The sequence below is a fragment of the Anomalospiza imberbis genome, chromosome 22, assembly GCF_031753505.1.
Source record: "Anomalospiza imberbis isolate Cuckoo-Finch-1a 21T00152 chromosome 22, ASM3175350v1, whole genome shotgun sequence".
NCBI classification, from domain to species: Eukaryota; Metazoa; Chordata; class Aves; order Passeriformes; family Viduidae; genus Anomalospiza; species Anomalospiza imberbis.
Genome location: NC_089702.1, coordinates 3,559,493 through 3,580,611, shown reverse-complemented (window position 1 = coordinate 3,580,611; position 21,119 = coordinate 3,559,493). Strand labels below are relative to the sequence as shown.

At 57.8% G+C, this 21,119-nt stretch overlaps 1 protein-coding gene across 2 annotated transcripts; it reads left to right on the top strand.

The window, feature by feature from the left end:
* The first annotated feature begins 920 nt into the window (after positions 1-920).
* Positions 921-17,474, top strand: TNS4 (tensin 4). Of its 2 annotated transcripts, none has more exons than XM_068212332.1 (13): positions 921-966; positions 6,953-7,587; positions 11,122-11,548; positions 11,699-12,114; positions 12,933-13,019; positions 13,475-13,594; positions 13,859-13,951; positions 14,206-14,283; positions 14,691-14,762; positions 15,743-15,911; positions 16,227-16,295; positions 16,510-16,536; positions 17,060-17,474. In XM_068212332.1, exons 2-13 carry the CDS (start codon positions 7,077-7,079, stop codon positions 17,187-17,189), a joined length of 2,199 nt encoding a protein of 732 aa, XP_068068433.1. In that variant the 5' UTR covers positions 921-966; positions 6,953-7,076; the 3' UTR covers positions 17,190-17,474. The 2 variants fall into 2 exon arrangements, with proteins under 2 accessions (XP_068068433.1, XP_068068434.1); XM_068212333.1 differs by lacking the exon at positions 921-966 and adding an exon at positions 5,773-5,855.
* Positions 17,475-21,119: the final 3,645 nt, after the last annotated feature.

The window sequence follows — 21,119 nt, the reverse complement described above, 5'->3', positions numbered from 1 at the left end:
AGAAGGATGCTCGGGGGTTATTTATTATCCCCTGTTCCCAATGTGGGAATGCTGAGTGCAGCAGTCAGGCCTGTCTGCTCTGGGCTGGACACTGCAAACACGCTTGAGACATGGTTACCTTTCAATATGTTCTTCAATCTTCTCCCTGTAATATAGCAGGGATAACAGTGCAGTGATGACGGCGTGGCAGACCCTTGGCGACAGATGCCCTTTAACCAGACTGATAATGGCTTTCCCTTTGAACCAATCTCCCTCCTCAAGGCAGCACCTTTGCCACGAGGCAGTGACACAGGACAGGCTGTCCCCAAGTCTACTGCTCCTCCCAGAAATGTGTCTGTGCTGCCTGCAGCACTCGGGAGCAGCTGGTACCCCTGGGAAGAAGCAGGAGGAACTCAACTCCAATGCTCCAGCTGGAAAGGAGTCTGTGCTTGTTGCTCCCTCTTCATTTATTGTCACAGCTGACAGCCGAGATTCGGACAGGCTGGAGCACAGTCCCCACCAGTCCTGCCCCACCGACAGTGCCACGGCTGAGAGCTGGGCTGGGGCTGCCGCTGCCCGGGGGATGCAGGGGCAGGCACAGCCCTTGGCAGCTGTAGCACCGACTCCTCACCTGCCCCAAGCAGGTTACCTTGCTCTGCTCCAGCTGCAAGCCGTCCCTGGCCGGCAGCTCTGCCTGCAGCCCTCCCGTGCCGGCTGCTCCGGGGGCAGCCTGGCCCCTGCCAGCCCCGCGCTGCCCCGGCTCCCACCCCAAACCCCGCGGCTGGCTCTTCCCTCTCGCACCACACACCTGGGGCACCGAGGGGCGGTGAAGCTCGGCCCAGGTGGGAGGGACCGGGCTCCCGTTAAATCCGAGCTCCCGGAGAAGCCGGTCCTTGCACAGACCCACCCTTGTGGTTTATGAGCTCCAGGTGCTGGAGGTGCTGCAGCGGAGCCGTGCAGGACGGGGGACGAGCCGCTGCAGCCCAGGTACCTCCGAGTGCTGATTGCCAGGGCCATCTCTGCCTTTGCCATGCCTCTTCCAAGTCCTTCTTTTCTTTCAATCCTCATGCTAAAGCTGCGTGCAGTTCATATCGATTCTTCCCTTCCATTGCTCCTCTTGCTGCTGCTTTGCAATTAGCTGGGGGTTATTCTCCTGCCTTGGGAGGAATCTGCCTCAGGGATCTCAAATAAGACAAGACATGGTTGTTCCTGCCCCAGCAGTGCTGCCAGGGGGCAGGAACTGAGGGGTGGTGATCCAGGGTGGGGAAGGCTGCTGGATAATGCTGGTAGCAGTGGTGTGGAATTATGCATATTGCTCTAGCTGAGGTTCTGAGGTTTCCTCAGTAGTCCATGGGCTTTATGACATGAGTAATTACCTTTCTTATCCTTTTGAAGCCTATTTAAGATTTCCAGTGGTGTTTGCTGTCTGTGCATGTGTCCAAGCACGTTTCCTCCGCTGCCTCAAGTGAGCTCAGCTGAGGTGAAGTGGCTGGGATTGTGTGCTCCAGTGTCTCCTTCCTCCCTGTGGGAGGCTGTGCTGTGGGAATTGCGGAGAGTTCAAGGCAATAAAAGTGCCATGTTGGGGCAGAGGTTTGTGTAGGGCTCTGAGTTACTCAGGGCATTGTGGTACCACTGAACCTTCTTAAGCCACAGCCAGCCAGGAAGGTCAAAGCACAGGGAATGGGGTCAGTAGCTGTGAAACCAAAACCAGCTTCTGGGACTCCATGCTTGTGTCAGAGGAGAGGTCAGGAGGATGGCACAGAAGCTGTGTTGCCAGGGCTCCAGGTGGGAGTGCCTGGATCTGCTGTTGCTGTAGGTAGATGTATTGGGAGGAAAACGGAGTCTGGGGAGGGGAGGAAATTAATCTAGTCCCACCTCTACTGCTTGGACCCAAGGGAAGAGCCTGAAGCATGTTCTGGTGCTTCATGAGGTTTCCAGGCCTGGGTGCAGCACTGTGAACTGCAGGGGATGTGCCCGGGCCAGCACAGATGTCCAGGGCCCTTCTGAGACACCTGCAGTGTGCAGAGCCCCCCATTCACAGCTGCCACCCTCTCCCTCCCCTTGGCACCCCTGAAATGCAGGGAAACAGCCTCTTACACTGCAGGTTCCTCTGATGCTGCCTAGCGAGTCCCACAAGGGCTGGAGGGAGATGTTCCCATGGTCTCAGAGAAGAAACTTCCTGGCTTGTGCTCCGAGGAGCTTGTTAGTTCCTGTAACTCATCTCAAACATTCTTAGGACTTGCTAATTTAGCCTATTTTTAGACAGACACCCTGTTCTAAAGGCACTGTTGTCCCTGAGCCTCCCATGTCAACTGCTCACCCACAAAGAGGGGAGGGGAAACTTCTCCTGCTGTGCTGGGACCTCTGTTGGAAATGAGGACCAGGCTCTGTGCTGCTCTTGTACCCAGAGAAGCTCTTGCCAGAGGGGAAAGAGCTGTCCCGGGAGAGGAAAAGGCTGTAATGCAGTGGGAGGGGGAGCTGCTGGAGCAGCGATTTCAACATTCCTAATAACCCGCCTCCTCCAAAAGCCTGGAGACCCTTCCAGAAGTCTGAAATGTTGCTAAACAAGCAGCACTTTGGGACGGGGGCAGGGGGGTCACTGGGGGTGGGTGGCTCCTGCTGTGGATGCTCTCGGGTTGCACTGGAGGGTTTCTCGCTGCCCCACCAAAACATCCCGCTCTGGCACCGCTCATGCGGGTGCTGCCCCATCGTGCGGCTCCGGGGGCTGGGCAGACACCAAGAGATGCTCTCTGGGATTTTATAAACGCTTCTTTTCCTTGCTGCTGAGGCTCGTAATTGCTCGTGTCTGAGCGAGGGAGGAGGCTCTGACAGACTCCCCTTCTCCCCCGGCGTGGGAAGGCAGCCCCTCCTCGGGCACCAGGTGCTGGAACCCCCTGGAGCTGGGCTGTATTAATATCTGCCATGTGATACCGTGGCTCTCCCTGCTCTGCAGGGAAAACACAGCATAACCATGGGAACTTTCTTTCTCAACCCCCTCAGCATGCCCCTCTAATCCAGGCAAGTCGCCCGCAGCCCTGGCAGTGATTAAACTGTGTGTAATGAGCGCTGGAAATCCTGGGTGTCCCAGCAGTTCCCTCTGCCCTTCCTGGCGAGGGGATGTGTAACAGGCTTGTCATCGGGAGGCTCCCAGGGCTCACGTTGCAAGGAAAAACAACCAGGCTTGGCAGCTGGCTGAGCTGTTTCGGGGTCTGCGCAGACAGGGAGCGAGGCTGTGTCCCGGCTCGTATGTCTGAGCTCCAAATAACCGCGCTGGGACACCCAGCGTGCAGCTGCCGGCGATGCTGCGGGGCAGCGCTGCCAGCTCTGCCCTTACCCTGCCCCGCCGGGTGCCAGGGCAGAGCCAGCTCGGGGCTGGGGGGTCCCAGCGGGCTCCCTGAGCTCCCGCAGAGGAAGCGGGAGGGACTTTGCTCTGTGTGGATCCTCGGGTTCGGCCCGTGTGGCGTCGCGGGGCTGAGCCGGGACGGGCGGGCGGTTATCGAGCAGCCGGGGTGTGTCGGCACAGCCCTGGCCCCAGGGCACCCGGCTGCTCGCAGCCGCGCCCAGGAGCGCCCTGCAGCCCTCCAAACACAGCACCGCACCTCCTGCCCCACGCGGGTGCTCCAGCCCCAGTCCTGACAGCCCCAGCGCAGCTCCTTTTCCTACCGCGGAGGTGCCTGCCAAGCTGGGCTGGAGCAGAACTGGGGTTACTGGGCTGAGCTGCGGCTCCAGCCCCACAGCCTGGGTCTCCTGGTACCGCAGGCTGGTCTCTCACTGAGGACTAAGAGTGTCCGTCTGCATGTGAAATCTGTGACTTGTCCCCTTCAGCTTAGAGAGACTTGTGTTCCACAGTCTGCTTCCAGTAGCAGAAGCTCTGCCATTTCCAGTCTGGTTGTGTTTGTGCCAGCTTATTTCCGTCTTTCTGTGCTAGCCTTGACTTAGCTGAAACAACATTTCTCCTTCCCTGGAATTTCCATACAGCCAATCGATCTCCCAGGCCTGGCTGAACCAGCCTGTCTGGGCATGGCTGCAGCGCTGGAGTTCCCTCTGCCAGGGCTGCCCTGATTCTGTCCCAGAGCTCACTCTGCTGCTGCCATGGAGCCCAGGGCATGGCTCATGGCACGGTGTGGGGGTGTGTGATACAGGATCCTCCTACCTGTGCCCATGCCTGGCCTCTCTTTCCTGCTCGGGGGGCACAGCCAGACCCTGCCCAGCCCTCGCTGGGCCTGTGCATGGAGTGTGCCATTCCCTGTGGCTCTGGGGAGGTCCTGATGTCTGTGGGCAGCATTTGCCTGTGCCATGCTGGTGGCCAGCAGCCATCCTATGATTCCCCTCCTTCACCTCAGCCCTTCTCCTTTGCTCCTCCAAGCACAAGAGCCTGCAGCCAAGGCTCAAAATTCCTGTGAGGAGCCTGGGAGACCTCTCACTTCAACCCAGAGAAGGGAAGGGAGGAGAAATGAGGTTTGGAGGCTAATTCTGGCAGCATCACACATGAGAAAGATCAAAAACTCAGGGCAGGAGTACAAGAAAGGAGGGAAGCTGTTGCGTGCATGCTCCTGGAGGCCCCGACAGCCCTGGTTCATGCATCCTGCACGTTATTTCTGTACCTACTTAAATTAAAACCAGCCTTGTCTTGTGGATGCTGACTGGAGCCAGGCAGTTCTTCTCCCCAGGGGAGAATCCAATTTTCACTCCATCTCACTTGTGTTTTTGACCTGGAATGACTCTTGTTTTTATATTTAACAAACGCTCCCTCCGAGCCTTGTACCACACTGCACTTCTCACGCAGAGCTGGCGGTGCTGTGGCACACGGTGCCCCACGGCAGGAGACCTTGGGTGGTTTCCCAAGGTGGGCATCTGCTTACCTGGGCTCTGACCCGCACCCCCGCCCCCGGCAGAGCTGTGCTGTCACTCAGCCTGAGGTGACACAAACTTTGTGGGCAGAGCCCTGGCATGGCCAGCCAGGAAAGTGGAAAGGGGGGGCTGGGTCCCAGCCTGCTCCTGCATCCACTGTGCCCTGGGGCTGGGGTCTGGAAATGCCAAGGAAGAGCCATGTGCTGGCCAAGGGGGAAGGCCCCGTGGGCTGTGGCACTGCTGCAGTCAGAGGAGGGACCCCACTGCCTGCAGCCCCTCACCCACCTGCCCTCCAGTTTCTGGCAGATTCCTTCACAGCTGGTTCTCCACAGGGATAACTGGCTCCAGACTCAGTCCTCCTCCTCTGGGAACTGGGGCAGACCTGGCTCCAGCAGCATAGCCCCAAATTCCCAGAGGTTCCCACCTCTAGGAATAATTAGCAACAATTCAGGTCTGCCTTGGGCCTGTCTAATTCAGGCTCAGGAGGTGCTTCCCTTCCTGCAGCACAGCCCTGCTCCCGAGCCATTCCTATGCCAGTCCTCTAACTGAAACCTCTCAGAGGCTCAGGAGACACGGTGGGGGCCGGGCTGACAGGAAGGTAAATGGGGTTGAGGCATTTATTCATTCCTGCAGCTCTCAGAGCTCTCGGAAGCCCCGGAGAGGGCTTTACCTGCCGTGACTCGCCCGGGGCCAGGTGCTGACAGCAGCAGCAGACAGCAGCGATGTTTTGCTTCTAATTCTCTACACTTCATGAGCTCGGGGTGTTCTGGGTGTCTCTCTAGCAAGATATGGGGCTTCTCCGGGGTTATATAACTCACCCAGGGCACGCCTGTGCTGTTTTGAGCCACCCTCCGTTCCTGCTCTCGACACCTGGCAGGGCAGTTAGTCACTGATTGCAGCCAGTGACGCAGGGCAGCAGCCCAGCTCCTGCCTGCGCCCACGGGGCTGAGGGACTGGCTGCCTTGGAGCAACGTGTCTCGTTCCTAATCCTGTGACTCCATCGTTAATCAGCCCAGGATAAGAGAGTAAATAAGTCCGTCGTTGGAGACTGGTGCGGGACAGGACAAATATTTTAATAAGTGTACCCCTCTGTTTGTGAGTGTCACGTGCCAAATCTGCACAGGATACGGGGAGGGAGCCCGGAGCTGTGGCATTAACTCCTGCCAGCAAGGCTTTGGCTCTGGGTCTCTGGATACCCCGTGGTCCCCACCAGTGCTGCCCTCCCCAGGGACCAGAGAGGATGATGTGGTGCTGACACAGGGACTGTGCTGGGCCTGGATGTCCCCAGGAGATGCCGGGCTTGGCTGCCACAATGGGCACAGAAGGGTGCAGGGTCACTGTCCTCATCCCAGGCCAAAGGTGTGAAGGTCCCTCAGTGTTTGGTGGCAGCGTGTTGCTGAGGGACAGCTCCTGCCGAGCAGCAGCTGGGGGAGCCCCATTTGATTACTGATGCAGCAGGACAACTTCCCCACCTCCGAACGGTGTCCCAAGACCCTTTTTCCCAGAGCTCTGAGGGAAGCCAACCCCATTCCATAGGGGTTTATAATGGGGAATAAAAAAACCACTTTCTGCCTAAAGCGAAGGCAGAGAGTATTCAAAACGTATCTGCAGTCAGATTCCTCGAGCAGCACCACCACTGAGGCAGCAGCCACATCCGCAGGCTTCCAGACTTGTGTTGTACCAGGAAAATAAAATCCTGGATTAGCTGTACACCCTCTTGCAGGACACTGCCCTGGCAGGCAGCTCCAGCTCTCTGCCCCACAGGGCTCCAGGCTTGCTGGCTGTCCTTGGCTGGCTCGGGGGGTCAGGGTCCCATGAGAAGGCTGCTAGAGCCTTCATTTCATTCTTAATCCAGAAAATAAGCAAATAAAAGCAGGATTCCACTTTATGCCTTTGAATCCTGAAATGCTGTTGCCAATGAGCCTTTCATGTGCTTGCCCAGCTACGCTGTGGCACTGGGAGCAGAGGCTGGAGGGGCTGGAAAAGCAGGACAGGGTGATTTGTTTTCGTATGAGCTGAATTCCAGCTTTCTCTCCAAATCCCCATTTTTATGGACTTTTCCGCTGAAGTCTGCTCCTGCCCGGGGCATGCCTGTGTAACCACTCCTCTCTGCATTCCTCAGATTCTTATTCCGCTGGAGACTGGATTGAAGACGGGGTCTGAGGTCCCCGGTGGAGGAAGGAGGCGAGGAGGAGAAGGAGGAGGTTTCCCTTGGCCTCTAAGCTGTGAAACCGGAAAACCAAACCATGTCACAGGTCATAGAATCCCACGTGTTGCGTGTTGGACAGACTGTGTGTATTTCCTCACCGGAGGAAAGCAAGAGCCTGCGCCCGGCGGGGTACCCGGGCTGCTCCGCGCTGCCGGGCAAGTACGTCTACTACTCCACGGAGGCCTGGACTGACCCCCCCTCCATGGTGCACCCCAGGGCTCGCCTGCTCCCCAGCGGGAGGGCACACGGAGCCCAGCCCGTGCCGGAGCATGTGGCTGCTCACACGCAGGGGAAGGGCCAGCAGAATTCCTCCTTGGAGAGAGCCCCTGCCCCGTGCCAGCCGAAGGAGGAGGAGAGCACCGGCACGGACCCTGATGCTCAGCCGATGTCTCCTTCCCTGGACATAACCATAGAGACTCTCAACCAGATGATCCTAGAGATCGATCCGACCTTCCAGCCGCTGCCGTGCAGGCCGGTGAAGGATGCAGCCCAGCCTGCTGCTCAGGGTGATGCTGCGGCCACCAAGAAGCAGGAGCCAGAGGCAATAGGTGAGGCAAAGGCAGTGCTCGGGCTGTGGAGCCTCCAAAGCTCCCATCTGGTGAAAATCAGAGCCTGGGGCAGAGGAGTTGGGCACACGCCTGTCCCCTGGACCCACTCAAGGTCCTGTGCTCCTGGGGAGGCTGGAAATGGGCACCAGGGACATTCTCCACTGCTGCCAGGGGGATCAGCGTAGGAGACTATTTCCTGACATCAGGGCTCCATATTAAGGAGCAGGACAGGCTGTGTATCCAAGCTCTGCCGGACTCCAGTGCTTCCACAGCCCTGGTCTGATCACTCTTGACATGTCTCATGTCCAGACAGCTCAAAGGGGTCCAAAAAGGAACAGGGCAAACAGCTTTTAGTTCTACCTGATGTTCATTTCCCTGTGTTTGAAGAAAACAAATCTCATTATAAATGGGACTTGCAGCTGTTGGAAAACTTCTAATCCCAGTTGTCACCACCAGTGACTGCCCCTGGGCTCTGGATGCCCAGTGAGGACCCTGCTCCCCTCAAGGCAGCAGAACCTTTCCCAGGGTCACACTTGACCTGTGGGAGCACATGGATTTGCAGCCAGATTTCCAGAGCCCCGGGCTAAGGTATCGAGTGTTGCACAACCATCCCATTTAAGTGTTCCCAATTCTTTTGCCAGGGAACTTCTTTTTCCAGGGCTTGTGCACTCCCCGGGCAGCATACCTGGCATAGGCAAGGCACCAGCAGCACATACCAGCCCCGTCTCTGCTCACAGTGCCTTACATGACCCCTTGTGCAACTCCTCCCTGTCATCCCTGCAACCCAAGCTCTGATTTGTGAGCTGCTCCTGATCCAAGTATTCCTGCCTGGGCTCTCCTGCTCATTTTAGGTGTTCACACCCTGTGCATGGGGCAGCCCCAGCACACGGGGAGCTGACACTGCTGACAGGACAGGTCTAGAGTGGTTCAGGTGCCTCTAGTCTCACTGCTTCCCAAAAGCTTTATTGCCCTTCCTTGTCTTTACACATGGTCAATACCTCAACAATCAATCCCCAGGCTTCTTTCCACAGCAAGGTCAAATGTGAGGATGTTAAAGACAAAGAAAATTCAGTTCTCCCTGAGCCCTCTTGTAAGCATAAGGATGGCAGGGCTGGAGAAGGATGAGGTGGGTGTGAGGGTCCTGGTGCTGCAGCAAGGCAGCAGCACTGCAGGAACCAGGCAATTCCAGAGCAGACAGTGTCCCTGCTTCCTGCTGGGGTGGACAGGGCGGCCTTGCAGATAAAGCACTGTGACAAAGTGCAGATCCAGCTCTGGCTGCTCAGTGCCTGACCCATTCCACTGCCCCGCCCCGTGCTCTGCTCGGGGGCTGGAGCCCCAGGCAGCTCCACAGGTAACGTGTTAGTGGTCTGGAGAATCTGGCTGCAAGCGTGGAACTGAACTGGAAAGCTGGCCACGAATTCAGTGGGGAAAGCCTCACTCCAGCTTTCATTTTCGTTTAACAGCTCTTGGTTTTGTACACAAGCTTCCTCCATAGTGCAGCATCCCTGTTCACTCACCTGCTCCTGCTCCAGCCCTGCAACCTGTGCCCTGATGTGAGGGTGGCAGGGACTGATGGTGCCCAAGCGAGGCGAGAGGGGCCTGTCCTTGTCTTGTCTAGTGGAGACCATGAGGAAGCTTTAAACGTGGCACTCGACCCTGATGGGTCCCTTCCAACTCAGCACAGTCTATGAAATGCTGCAGCAACAGGAGGCACGTTCATGAGAGGCACTATTCCCTCTGGATCCTTCTAGTTCCTGGAGGAAAAGGAGATCTCAGCTTGCGTGACATCTGGGCTCTGTGTTTGTGGCACTTTTGCCACTCCTTGATGCTGGAAAACTTGCCAAGGTCTTGAGCAAATATTTGAGGTTTAACCACAGGTGATAAGAGGAGCAAAGGCAGAGAAGTAGGAGGTAAAAGGCCTCATGAGCCTGGTGCACAGACGCTTGTCAGTTCTTTAAAGAACAATTAAAATCCCCATTTCTTTCTCCTTTTGGGGAGACATTGACAAAAAGCATCCGGCCAGCTTACTGCAAGGGTTTGTGCACTGGTACCAGGACATGTGGCCACAGAGCTGCCCCCAGGCTGGGCACTGGAGGAGCTGCTGCTGGCAACAGGGCTGTGGAGGGGCAAGGCTCTGGCTCTGTCCTGCCATGATCCAGCTGTGTCCCCACTGGGGACCAGCCCTCCTGGCTCACGCAGTGCCTCCTTGGTGCTCATGGCTGGCCGTGTTTATCCAATCTCGTGCTGGGTTTGGCACAGAGAAGGGGCTCAGGGAGTCACTTCTGTACAGCCCCGTGCTTTTCCTGCTCATCCAGCTCCGTGCCCCAGAGCTCAGGTTGTTGCAGTAGCCAGGGCAGCAGCTCCTGCACAGCAGGTCCATCAGGACCTGTCAGACCCTGGGCAGGGAGCTCAGGGCTGTCAGAGCAGTTTGTCTTTGCTGCAGCATAAAGGATTTTCCCTCTCTGAGAAACACATTTGAGAAGGGGAACTTTCCTGAACTCCGTGGCAGGGCAAGAACCAGGCGCTGAAAGCAAAGCTGGGCACGTCCAGACTGGGAGGGAGGTGCACACCTCTGGCACTGGAGTGATTAAGTGATTAACCACGGGAGCAGCTTCCCTGGGATGTGATGAATCTGCCATCGCTGCAAGCAGTCAAATCAAGCCCGAGTGTCTCTTGCTAAAAGGCCTCTTCCAGCTCAGCCAGAAATGCTGGCTTTGTCCAAGGAAGCCTGGACCTGGCATGCACCAGGCACCCCTGGTGCTGGCTGTGAGGTTCCACTGAGGGTGTTGGACAGGAGATGCTGTCAGGTGTGTTCCCGTGTCACTAATGGCAAGTGGAAGGGCTGGCTCTGAGCATGAAGGGAAGAGAAAGAAGAATCCCACAGCAGGACACAGGCACAGAGACTGTCTGGGAAGTGACTTCTCTAGAGAGATCTGTGCAGGGTGGGAGAAAGGAGGAGGAGGGAGCAGCCAGCCCCTGCCCGGGTCTGTGCTTGCTGCCAGCCTGGCTGGTCCTGTACACCAAGAATGTTGTAACTGCCCCTGTCCCACGTGGATTTCCACTGCCACAGCCCAGCTGTACCTGGGGCCAGGTGACATCCCCCTGCTCCTCTGCCCAGGGTGTGCAGGGCCACCCTCCGAACCTGACGTCACCCCGGGGGGAGCAGCCAGGTGTTTTTCTCTTGAGTCAGGTACAAACAGAGCAGCTGCTGGAGGGAACACCCGCCTCTGGCTGCAGGTCTCGGCAGGTCCTGGCTGGGTAATGCTGGCGAGGGGGGTCTGAGCAGCCAGACGTGACCGCGTGTAACCCCCTTCCCTGGGAGCCTGCCAGCAGCAGGGGGGTCACTTCACCTTGGGATCTGTGAGGAATCAGCCTTCACAGGGTCTCAGCAAAGGGTAGTGCTGGACCCCCAGCCCTGCAGAGAGGGGGCTAAAATTCACAGCGGGAAGAACAGACACATGTTCCTCACAGAGCTTTGCTAAGGAACCCAGCTTGCACACCAGATCCTTCATGACCTCCTCTCTCTCTCTGCAGACATCAAGTACATAGAGCTGATACCGGGCAGAGCCACGGGGCCCGACCTGCCACAGGGCTCCCCCAGCCCTTCGGGCACCCCCTTCTCCAGGTCCCCTCAGACCAACAGCTTCCTGCCCCAAAAAGGAGCACTCGGAGGCAAATACAGCACCAGTGACAGCGTGGTTTTCTCGAGCCCACCTGGACCCCCGAGTCCCCAGTCGGGCACCGTGAGCTGCAGCAAAGCATCCGAGAGCACCAGCGCGCCCTGGCAGTGCCTGGCAGGACACACGGACACTGTCTCCTACAGCCCCGGGGCCCTCAGCACCTCCCCAGGTGTTGACAATCTGCTGAAGCCCGTGCAGGTGCTGAGGGCCCGGCAGAGGGGAAGCTGGGTGTCCCAGCTCTCCACGAGCCCTGGCTCTGACACCAGCTACATCCTGGGCAGGTAAATGCCACCTGTGCCTGGTGGAAGGGGCACAGGGCAGTCCCTCATTCCTTGGGCTGGGAGATGATGCCCTGCAGGCTTGGTGCAGTGGCTGGGATGGTCTCTGTGTGTGAACAACTCCCTGATCTCTGCTCTGTCTCCCTCCTGCAGCAGCACCCACTCGCTCCACAACGAGGACTCGGATGCTTCGGCCGCTGCCTCCCCGTCCCCCGCCAGCTCCCTGGGCAGCCCCTGCTCCCCTTCCTCTGGCATCGTGTCTCACCCCAGGGAAGCTTTTGGCCAGAGCTCCCCCCAGCCCCGGGCAGGCAGCTCCCCCAGCGCCGGCACCGCCTTGGCCCAGAAGGGCCAGGCCAGCAGCTGCCCCCCCTCCATCCTCACCTCCGCGGCCGACATCCCAGTGCTGCTGGTGAACGGGTGCCTGGAACAAGGAGATGGACCCCCCCGACTGGCCAAAGCCCCCCCCAGCTCTGCCACGCAGCCCCCCGTGGCCAGCTGCAGCCCGGTCTCGAGGCTCGGTGGCCTGAACAACGCGCAGTCAGCGCCCGCGCTCAGCTGCCTCTCGGACAGTGAGTCACGGGGCAGGGCGGGCAGCAGCTGCACACCCCAAACCTGCTGGGAAAGGGGGAGCAAACCCCATTTTCCCTCTGCTTTAGCTGTGGATAATAGACACAAAAGATGAGAGGTCCTCGCAGGAGCTCCTTGCTGTGTCTCCCCATGGTCCAGGTGGTCTCCAGCCTGAGGCTGGTGACCCTGGATTAGGCACAGCTTTCTGCCCACCGGTGTCCTGGGACATGGGCTCAGCAGCCAGGAATGCTCTGCTCCCTCCAGGAGATGCAGATGCACCTATTTATAGCACCTGAGAATGAGAAACAACATTCTGTCCTGCCCTGCCTGTTTGCAGACCCAGACCGGGTTGGGAGGAGGAGTTGGGGTTCCCGTTTGCTCTGAGGACACCAAAAAGGCACCAGGGTTCACAAGGTCCCTCATTCAAGGGCAGACACTGGGGCTATTGTTCTCTGGAGGAGATGAGCAGAGGCAGCTCTCAGGGCAGAGGGTTTTAATTGGGATCCTTATGGGAGTAGCAAGAGGGTGTGTGGGTCAGATCCTGGTGTAAGTCCCATGCTCCAGTGGATTGTGCAGGGCTGGGCAGGCTGGCACTGCCAGGGGATTCCATGTGACCCTCTCTGCACTGCATCACAGCCTGCCAAGAGAGATAATTACATGGAGAACGAGCTGTTCTGAGGAGTGGGGAGGAAAGGATTCAAAAGGATTGAAAAACCTTCAGCCCTGGCCACCCTGAGAGAGAAATGTCTTTGCTGGGCTCTGTCATCTGTGGAGGTCCTTCAGGTTCCTGCTGGCCTTGACATCCTGTGGTCTCTTGCAGGTCCCCTGAAGGCTGGGCAGCCCACCATGAAGTTTGTGATGGACACATCAAAATACTGGTTCAAGCCAAGCATCAGCAGGGACCGAGGTGAGGCAGGAAAGGCTCTATGGGTGTGACCCCACCTCAGGCTCTGGGCTGTCCCCAGAGCTCTCCGGTGTCCCTGTGGGGACTCATTGGGAGCAAGTCAAAGCCTACTGGGGGCTGATGGGTGTGAAGTGACCCTCTCACAGCTTGAGGGGGGCAGCTCAGAAACAAGGGCTGTGCCACGGCCCCTCTATGTCCTCCAAACCCAGCAAAGCTTCTCCTGCCTGTCACACAGCGTGGCCTGGGCAGGGGCTGAGTGTCCTGGGGGCTGCAGGGACCCGTGGGACCAAGCCAAGGCCCTGCAGTTGGTGCCACACAAGGGATGTGTGTGTCCTTGGCACGCACTGCAGAGCTTTTCCTGCTGCTGCCAAGGAGGGACTCCCTGCAGAGCACCAGGGCACAGCACGGGGAGCTCCTACCCGTTGTGTTTGGCTGAGCCCCTGCCTGTGCTCTGACAGCAATCCAGCTGCTGAGGGACAAGGAACCGGGCACGTTCCTGGTGCGGGACAGCACCTCATTCCGGGGCTCCTTCGGACTGGCCATGAAGGTTCCTGGCTCTCCCTCCGGCAGCCAGACAGGTACGGGGGGGCACAGGAGGGCTGCTTCAAGGGTTTAACTGAAACTACTCAAACTAAAGCCAGATGAGAGGCCACAGGACTCTGGTGTGTGGGAGGTGCTGGCAGAGTGTCTGTGTGTGCTCGTTCCACTTCTCACAGGGGCTGGCACCATGATGATGCCACAAAGCGGCTCCAGTGATGCCCTGGGACAGGACTCTGGGGTGGCCAGGGGTGACACAGTGGCACTGGGGTCGGTGCTGATGCTGATTATGGTTCCTCTTGCAGGCGAGGAGAGCAGTGACCTCATCCGGCACTTCCTCATCGAGTCCTCCACCAAAGGGGTTCACCTGAAGGGTGCCAGCGAGGAGCTGTATTTTGGTAAGGACGGCGCTGTTCCTGGCAGCCCCAGGAGCTGTTCCCAAAGCCCCTGGAAGCACCAGCCAGGACCGGGTGAATGTGTTGCACACCTGCCAGCACAGGAACCCCCCCAGCCCCAGGTCCCGCCTGCACTTCCCTGACAGTGAGACCGTGGCTCCAAAGCAGGAACACGAGCTCCCTGGGACACGGGTGCAGGTGTGTGGGTGGGGGGTTCCAGGCAACAGCCCCCCCACAACTCACAGTTCTGGTTGCAGGGAGCCTCTCTGCCTTCGTCTACCAGCACTCCATCACCCCGCTGGCACTGCCCTGCAAGCTCAGCATCCCCACCCGAGGTAGGAGACGCGACGGGAGGGAGGCTCCGAGCGGCTCCTGCCGCTGCTCCGGGGAGGTGGGCGCGGTCCTGCTGTGGGGAAGGGTCTGAGCCCCCCGGGTGCCTGCGAGGAGCTGCTCCCCTGGCTGCAGGTGGAGCAGGGACCTGCAGAGCTGGCCTGGGGACGGGACGGCGGTGACTCCTTTCTGCTGGGGATGGGGAGAGAGCAAGGGAAGTAGGAGTGGGAGATCAGAGGTGAACAGAGCCCGGAGAGGGAAATGAAGGACACTTAAGTTAATTACAGCTCTAAACCCCTGCAATTAGAGTGGTCCTGGGCCTTTGAGCATCCTGTGAGATAAGGAACGGCCAAAGAGGTGATCAGTTCAGCCTGGCCTGTGGCATCACTGCTCCTGCTTGTCCTTTGTGCAGATCTTGCTGATGGAGAGGACAGCCCTGACTGCACTCCTGAACCTGCCCTGTCCCTGGCCAGGAAAACTGCAGGTGAGGACATGAGCTGGCTGCGGGCCCTAGGGATAGCCCAGCTGGCAAGAGCTGGAGCCTTGGGCACAGAGTGACAGCAGCAGATCACCCCTGTGCAGTGGTGGCCACTGGTGTGGCCTCCCCCTCCAGCTTCCCCATGGGGCTGGAGATCGCTGCAGGATTTCTGCAGATTTTTTCCTGGGATGAAAAGGAGCCTGATATTTTTAAGGAAAGGAGACTTTGGGTCCTCAAGTTGATTGAAAACATGGTTCTTGAGGTCATGAGGCTGATAAATGACCCCTGGGTTCCACAGTTTTAAAGAGTTCCTGATTTTTAAGCCTCTCTCCTGATTAGCTTCAATGGGGGTGGAACAGCTGGAGCTTTAGAAGAGGGATGGGCAGTCAGGGGCTGGTGAAATTGCCTTGTAGGGCACATGTGGGAATGACAGAGCAGGACAGGGAAGGGTCTGTGAACCTCAGCCTGGGTGGGCTCCAGGTGAGAGCAAAGAATGAAGAGCAGGAGACCAAAGGGACGGGTCACAACACAGGCTGGGGAGCTGGAGACTTCTTTGTTTTGCTGGAAATTCTGAAAAATCAGTTGGCAAGCTGGAAAGTTTAGTTTGACCCAGAACAGCCCTTTAAACAGCTCAATCAGCCTGAAATGTCATGTTTTAGGTTGGCTGTCAGCCCTTCGTTAGCTTGGGGTATTTCTGCTTTTCATTAAAGGAAATATGTAATAAACAGAAAAAAAAACCCCAGCAAATGTGACATTTAGAAACGGGAAATTAAATACTTTGACTTTTACAACAATTAGTGCAAAGAATTAAAGCAAACCAAACTAAATTAGTGAAGAATTTCTGAGTCACCAAATCTTTTAATTTTCGTCAAAACAAACCTGACCCGGATCCATGTGAGGGATCTGCAGGATGACCCCTGGGACCCAGCCCTGGCTCTGGCCCGTGTTACAGCCGCGCTGAGCCGGGCCCTGTGCTGTCCTTGCAGTGTGCAACGTCCTGTACCTCAACTCGGTGAATGTAGAGACGCTGACGGGAGCCCCGGCCATCCTGAAGGGCATCTCCTGCACCTTGGAGCTGGAGTCACTGCCCACCCCCACCCTGGTGCACTTCAGGGTGACAGAGCAGGGCGTCACGCTGACCGACGTGCAGAGGAAGTAAGAGCACAGGAGGGCCAAGGAGCGGGGTTCATGGAGAGGCAGCTCCCTCCTCACCTCCCAGCCTCAGGAAAGCCTGCCCTGGTTGGACAAACCCGTGTCACCATCCAGGGATGGACTTGACCCCTTAACAAGGGCCGCTGTGTTTTTATGGCATCGCAGGGGTGGGATGCAGGAACCAGCTGCACCCAGGGTTGGGATTTTGGGATGCCTTGAGACCGTCAGTCTCCCACAAGTACAACAAGGTTTGGATTTGCAAATTGATGTCCTTGCCCAGGCCCTTCCCTTTCCTAACGATGCCCTGTCCTCTTCCAGGGTGTTTTTCAGGCGACACTACCCCTTGGCTGCCATCAGGTTCTGTGGGATCGACCCTGAGAACAGAAAGTGAGTTTTGGGCAGCCGTGCCTGTCAGAGCCACCCACTGTGCTCCTTTCCCCGTGTTTCCCAGTGCCTCTGCACCACTTCAAATCCCAAATCCCATAAAACTGCCCTGGGCACACTGTGCTGGGGTGGATCTAAACATAACCCTTGGCTTTGCAGCTGATGGAATGAGTTAAACATCAGCCTTTGAGCAACTCCAATTCTGTTCTTCCCCCAGGTGGCAGAAGTACTGCAAGTCCTCCAGGTAAGAGCAGGGATCTCCCGCATGGAGTGGGGGGCTGGAATCCGGGGGAATTACGCTGCTTTGGGAAGTGGCTGCATTGCAAAGCAGCAAAGAAGGAGCTTAAAAATGAGGAGGGGATGTGATAGAAGTTACCATGGTGGCAGGATGAGGCGTGGGACTGATGGGTGAAGCTTTGGAGGGGTTGCTCTGTAGGTTTGGATGAGAGGTTTGGCTGAGCCCATTTTCCACATCCCCTCATGCAGAACCCCCCGTCCAAATCCCACAGCCTTCCCAGGGACTTGTGCTGGGTTCAGGAAGTGAATTTATATCTGGCTCTACCTTGTGCTCAAGAATCTTTTCACAGCTGGGGAAGCCTTGCCAAAAATGCTCCTCCCGGCTGCTTGGCTTCCAAGGAAACGTGATTGGGGAGCAGGCCAAGGTGGAATTGCTGGAACTGGGATTTGGCTTTGTGGCTGGGCTGGTTTCAGCCTATTCCTTCAGATTCCTGGATGCAAACTGAATAAGCCTCTTTTCTTTCTCAAAGAATCTTTGGGTTCGTGGCCAAAAGCCAGACAGACTCGGAGAACCTCTGTCACCTGTTCGCGGAGTACGACACCGTGCAGCCAGTGTCCCTTGTCATCGACCTGCTCCGCCAGCTCCTGCCCAGCCCATAGCGAAAGAACCCTGGGACGCTCGGGGTCAGCAGCTGCTCACACACTGCTGAGCTTCTCCTGCTCCCCTTCTCCTCCTTCTGGGTTGCATTTTGGCAACAGCGTGTATTTAGACTTGTTTGTTATGCACCGTCACATCGGGAGCCTCAGCTGAAGACTTTCAGCTCTGGTGGGATGAGATGCTCCTCCAAGCCTCTCCATGGGGCACTGGTTGCTCTGGGGAAGGGACGGGAGCTGTGCTCTCTATGGAACCACTGTCCCTCAGCTGGACCATCTGCTTTGAAGGACCACAATGCTCTGGCTGGGGTTTCTACCAGCCATGAGGTTCCCTGTTCTTGGGGTGTCGGGGCTGAGGGAGCTGAACTGAGCTGAGCTGAGCTCCCACCATTGGGGACTCAGCCCTGACACCCCAGTGCTGCACGAGGGAAAGTCTGGGGGAGGAATCACCCCCTGAGCAGCACAAAGAGGCAGCTTTGCAAATAAAAGTGTATAAAATGACTAAGTCCTACTGGAAACCTGCTTCCCTTAAGGAGCAAGCGGCATCCACAGGCAGGAATGACAGAGCAACGCATTTTTCCTGGTGCTGGGAAATTCTCCTGCCCTTTTACGCAGTGCCGGGTTGCGGGCAGGGCTCGACCTCCCAGCATTGCTGAGAGCTGGGAAATAAATGGTGACATTTTCATGACAGTAAAACATCGGGTTTTTGGAAATGACTTGCCTGAATTTGGGCCGGATTCTCAGATGACGTAAATTGGCAGGGCCTCAAGGAAGACGGTGCTGCCATGATCTGCAGCAGCTGAAGGGTCAGCTCGAGCTGTAGCTCAGAGCAGAAAGCAGCTCTGAGGCCACCATGCTTTTCTCTGCCTTAGTTCTCATTTGGTGCCTCTGCGTTGGTTTAATTTTGGCCCCCCTGTTAACAAACCCACTCAGGGGTGTTTTCAATAAAGCAGTAGAACATTTATCCTGCCACAGACAACACAGGGATGGCAGCAACGGAGACACTCACTTTGCTCCAGAGCAGCTGAACAGATGCCCCCAGGGCAGAGTCCCTCTGCTGTGGAGCGGGTCCAGCTGCAGCCGCTCTTGGCAATGACCAAAACAGATATTGGGGTCACTGCGGGGGGAGCACGTGGGGCTCCGTGAGGAGACAGGAGCAGCTTTGTCCCCCCAGTCCCTCTGCCCTGAGCTCTGCTCAGCCACAACCCAGCACTGCAGGGTGGGCTCAGGAGCTGGTGCCCGAGGGATCCAGGTGCCTCTGCTGCCCTCATCGTGCTGCAGGGACCAGGAGGCTGCAGCTCCCCAAGGTCACAGGCAGCTTGGGCTGTGGGACTCCAGCCCTGAGACCCTGGGGCAGCCCCTGGACCCCCAGAGCTGGACTCTGTTGTTATTGTGTTGCTGGTCAGGATCAGCAACTGGAAATGGGGACAGGCAAAGTCTTTGGCTCCACACGGTGCTTTGGGGGGTCGTGCTGCGCTCCCGAGCCCGGCCAGCCCTGGCAGCCATCAGCACAGGGCCAGGGCATGGGCCTGGGCTCTAGGAGCACTGGCGTCAGCCCTGCTCCGGTAGCCCATCTGCCGTGCCAGCAGAATTCTGGGTTGTCTGTATTGGCTGCAGCCACCTCCAGGCCCATCCCAGCGGTGTTTGCACAGTGCCAGCACCGGCGGCCGCCCGGCTCCGGTAACCGGAGCATCGGGCTTGCGCCAGCCCCGGATGGTACTGCCAGCCCCGGGAGCCACCAAACAGGGACTCGGCAAACTCCTGGGCTGTGACCCCGGGTAGCACCGGCTGCAGACACTGGGACAGAGCCAAGCCGTGCCCGGGAAGTGCGCGGCTGTCGCAATTCCTGTGCCTGGGCATCTCCCGTCTGCATCCTGACACCCTCCCGAAACACCGAGCGGGGCTGGAGATGCCCGGTGCACCCTGGCACCAGCAGGCACCTGCACATTTGCCTCGGGCTGCGGCTTGTCAAGGCCAGCAGCACTGCCTGGCCATGAGCCCGTGTCCCTGGAGCAGCCGGTGCCTGTCCCTGTCTGTCCCTGAACTTTGAAGCCGGTCCAGGGTCCCCTCCCCAGCCTGGCGCCGTCTCCGGCCCCGCCGCTGCTCCATGGCACTGTGTAGGGCTGACGGTGACGATCCTCCCGGTGGCAGCGGTGGAGACGCTGAGCCAGGATTCATGAGGAAGTAAGAAATTGTTTGTTTCCCACCCCATCCCTGTGCAGTGAAATTCTTCCAGAGACTTGTGGTCTCCTGCATTTCCAGGGCAGCTGAGCCCCAAATCCAACACAGGACCAGGAGACCAGGTCCTTGGGCAGAGGTGGTGACCAGAGCCTGTCCCCACACCAGTGGAATCCACAGCCCCCTCTTTCCTGCTCTGCCTTCCTCCTCTCCCATAATTTAAAGCCATAAAAGATGAAACACACTCAATAGAAACACATCAAATAACGGGAAATTAAATACAGTAATTACCTTTTTTGAAGATACAAAGGTTCAAGTGTACTGTAAAAGGTCGGTGCTACACAGGAATCTGATGGGACAGGCTTGGCCGGGGAGGGACGGACAGGGACCCCTTGGGCTCCAGGGGACGCGCTGGGGGTGGGGGACACTGGTACATGGTCGTGTGTAAATACAGCCCTAAACTACAGGAGAGACGCTACGAGACGCTGGAGCCCTCGGAGCAGGACACAGAAGGTGCCCTGGTGCATCGGCATTGCCAGGAACCCCCAAACCAGGAAAGGCCCTGCTGGACCCGCCCTGGTGTACACGGGGAGTGGCCGAGTGGCCGAGGCCACCGGGCTGGCGCTGCCACTGCACTGTGTCCTGCTGTGGTGCTGCCGCAGGGGACTGGCACTGGGACTGGCCCCGGGAATCCCTTCCTTGGTGCGGTGGCTCTGAGGGGCTGAGGGGTGGCAGGGGCAGGGATCCCCCTCCCCACCGAGGACCATCCTGGTAAATTGATTCCGTTTAGAAGTCGTGTGTGAGCAGGGCCACGGGCAGCCAGGGCAGGCAGGGGATCAGGAGGGCAGAGGGTGTTTCACTAAAACTGAAACGCTTCGTTCCCATCGGGGGGCCTTGGACAGGACAAATCCACATGGAAAACCAAAACCTACCACTGAGGCCATGGAGCCAGAGGGTGGGTCAGGAGGGGATTGGGGAAGTCCCCTCTGTCTTTGGCACACTTCCCCATGGCATTTTTATGTGAAAAATTTCCATCCCAGCTTGAAGAAAAACCAGGTACAAAACCAGTGACAATTTCTCAGCAGAAGAAAAACTAGGTACACAACCAGTGACAATGTTCACAGAGACCATTGTGCTGGTGAAATCTGCAGATCCCATCATGGAGACATTCCAGAATCCATCCCAGTTTTGCCACATTGGCCAAGAAGAGAAGACAGGAGCCATCACCGCCGTGCCCTGGTCCCTGGGGATGGAGAATTCCAGCCTCGAGGCCACACAGTCACTTATTCGATCTCACCAACAACATTTCCTAAATACTAAAAAATTTGGGGAAGAAAGAAAAAACTCAAACCAAAAGAAGCTCTTCCCCCTGGGATGTGTTTCCTGGGCATTCCTCACCCCTCCACCTTCCCCTCAATGATGCTTGCCTGGGGATTCTGACCCCCTCACCCCAGGATGGAGGAAGGGGAGACAGGATGGATGGCAGGGAGTGGGATGGGGCTGGGCCGTGGGGAGGAGGTCCCGGGCTGCGGGGCTGGAGGGCTGCAGCAGGGAGGGGGAAGGTCTCTTATTGCTCTGAGTGGCCACACTGCCCTTCACACACACACACTCAGGGTGGGATGCAGGCGGGGGGTGTCTCTCCAGGGCCCCCAGTCCATGCCTGGGCAGCCTCTCGCCACCAGGGAGGGCAGGATGAGGCACTTCTGCTGCTGCCCGTGCAGAGGTCTGGCATGGAGGGCACTGAGCTGCAAATGCAGT

What these genes read in the sequence shown, in the direction of transcription:
- TNS4 (XM_068212332.1), top strand. Translation starts at nt 7,077, where the DNA reads ATGTCACAGGTCATAGAATCCCACGTGTTGCGTGTTGGACAGACTGTG. An exon ending in TCCCTCCGGCAGCCAGACAG is followed by an intron (nt 13,595 to 13,858) that starts GTACGGGGGGGC and finishes TTCCTCTTGCAG; the next exon opens with GCGAGGAGAGCAGTGACCTC. An exon ending in CAGCGAGGAGCTGTATTTTG is followed by an intron (nt 13,952 to 14,205) that starts GTAAGGACGGCG and finishes TTCTGGTTGCAG; the next exon opens with GGAGCCTCTCTGCCTTCGTC.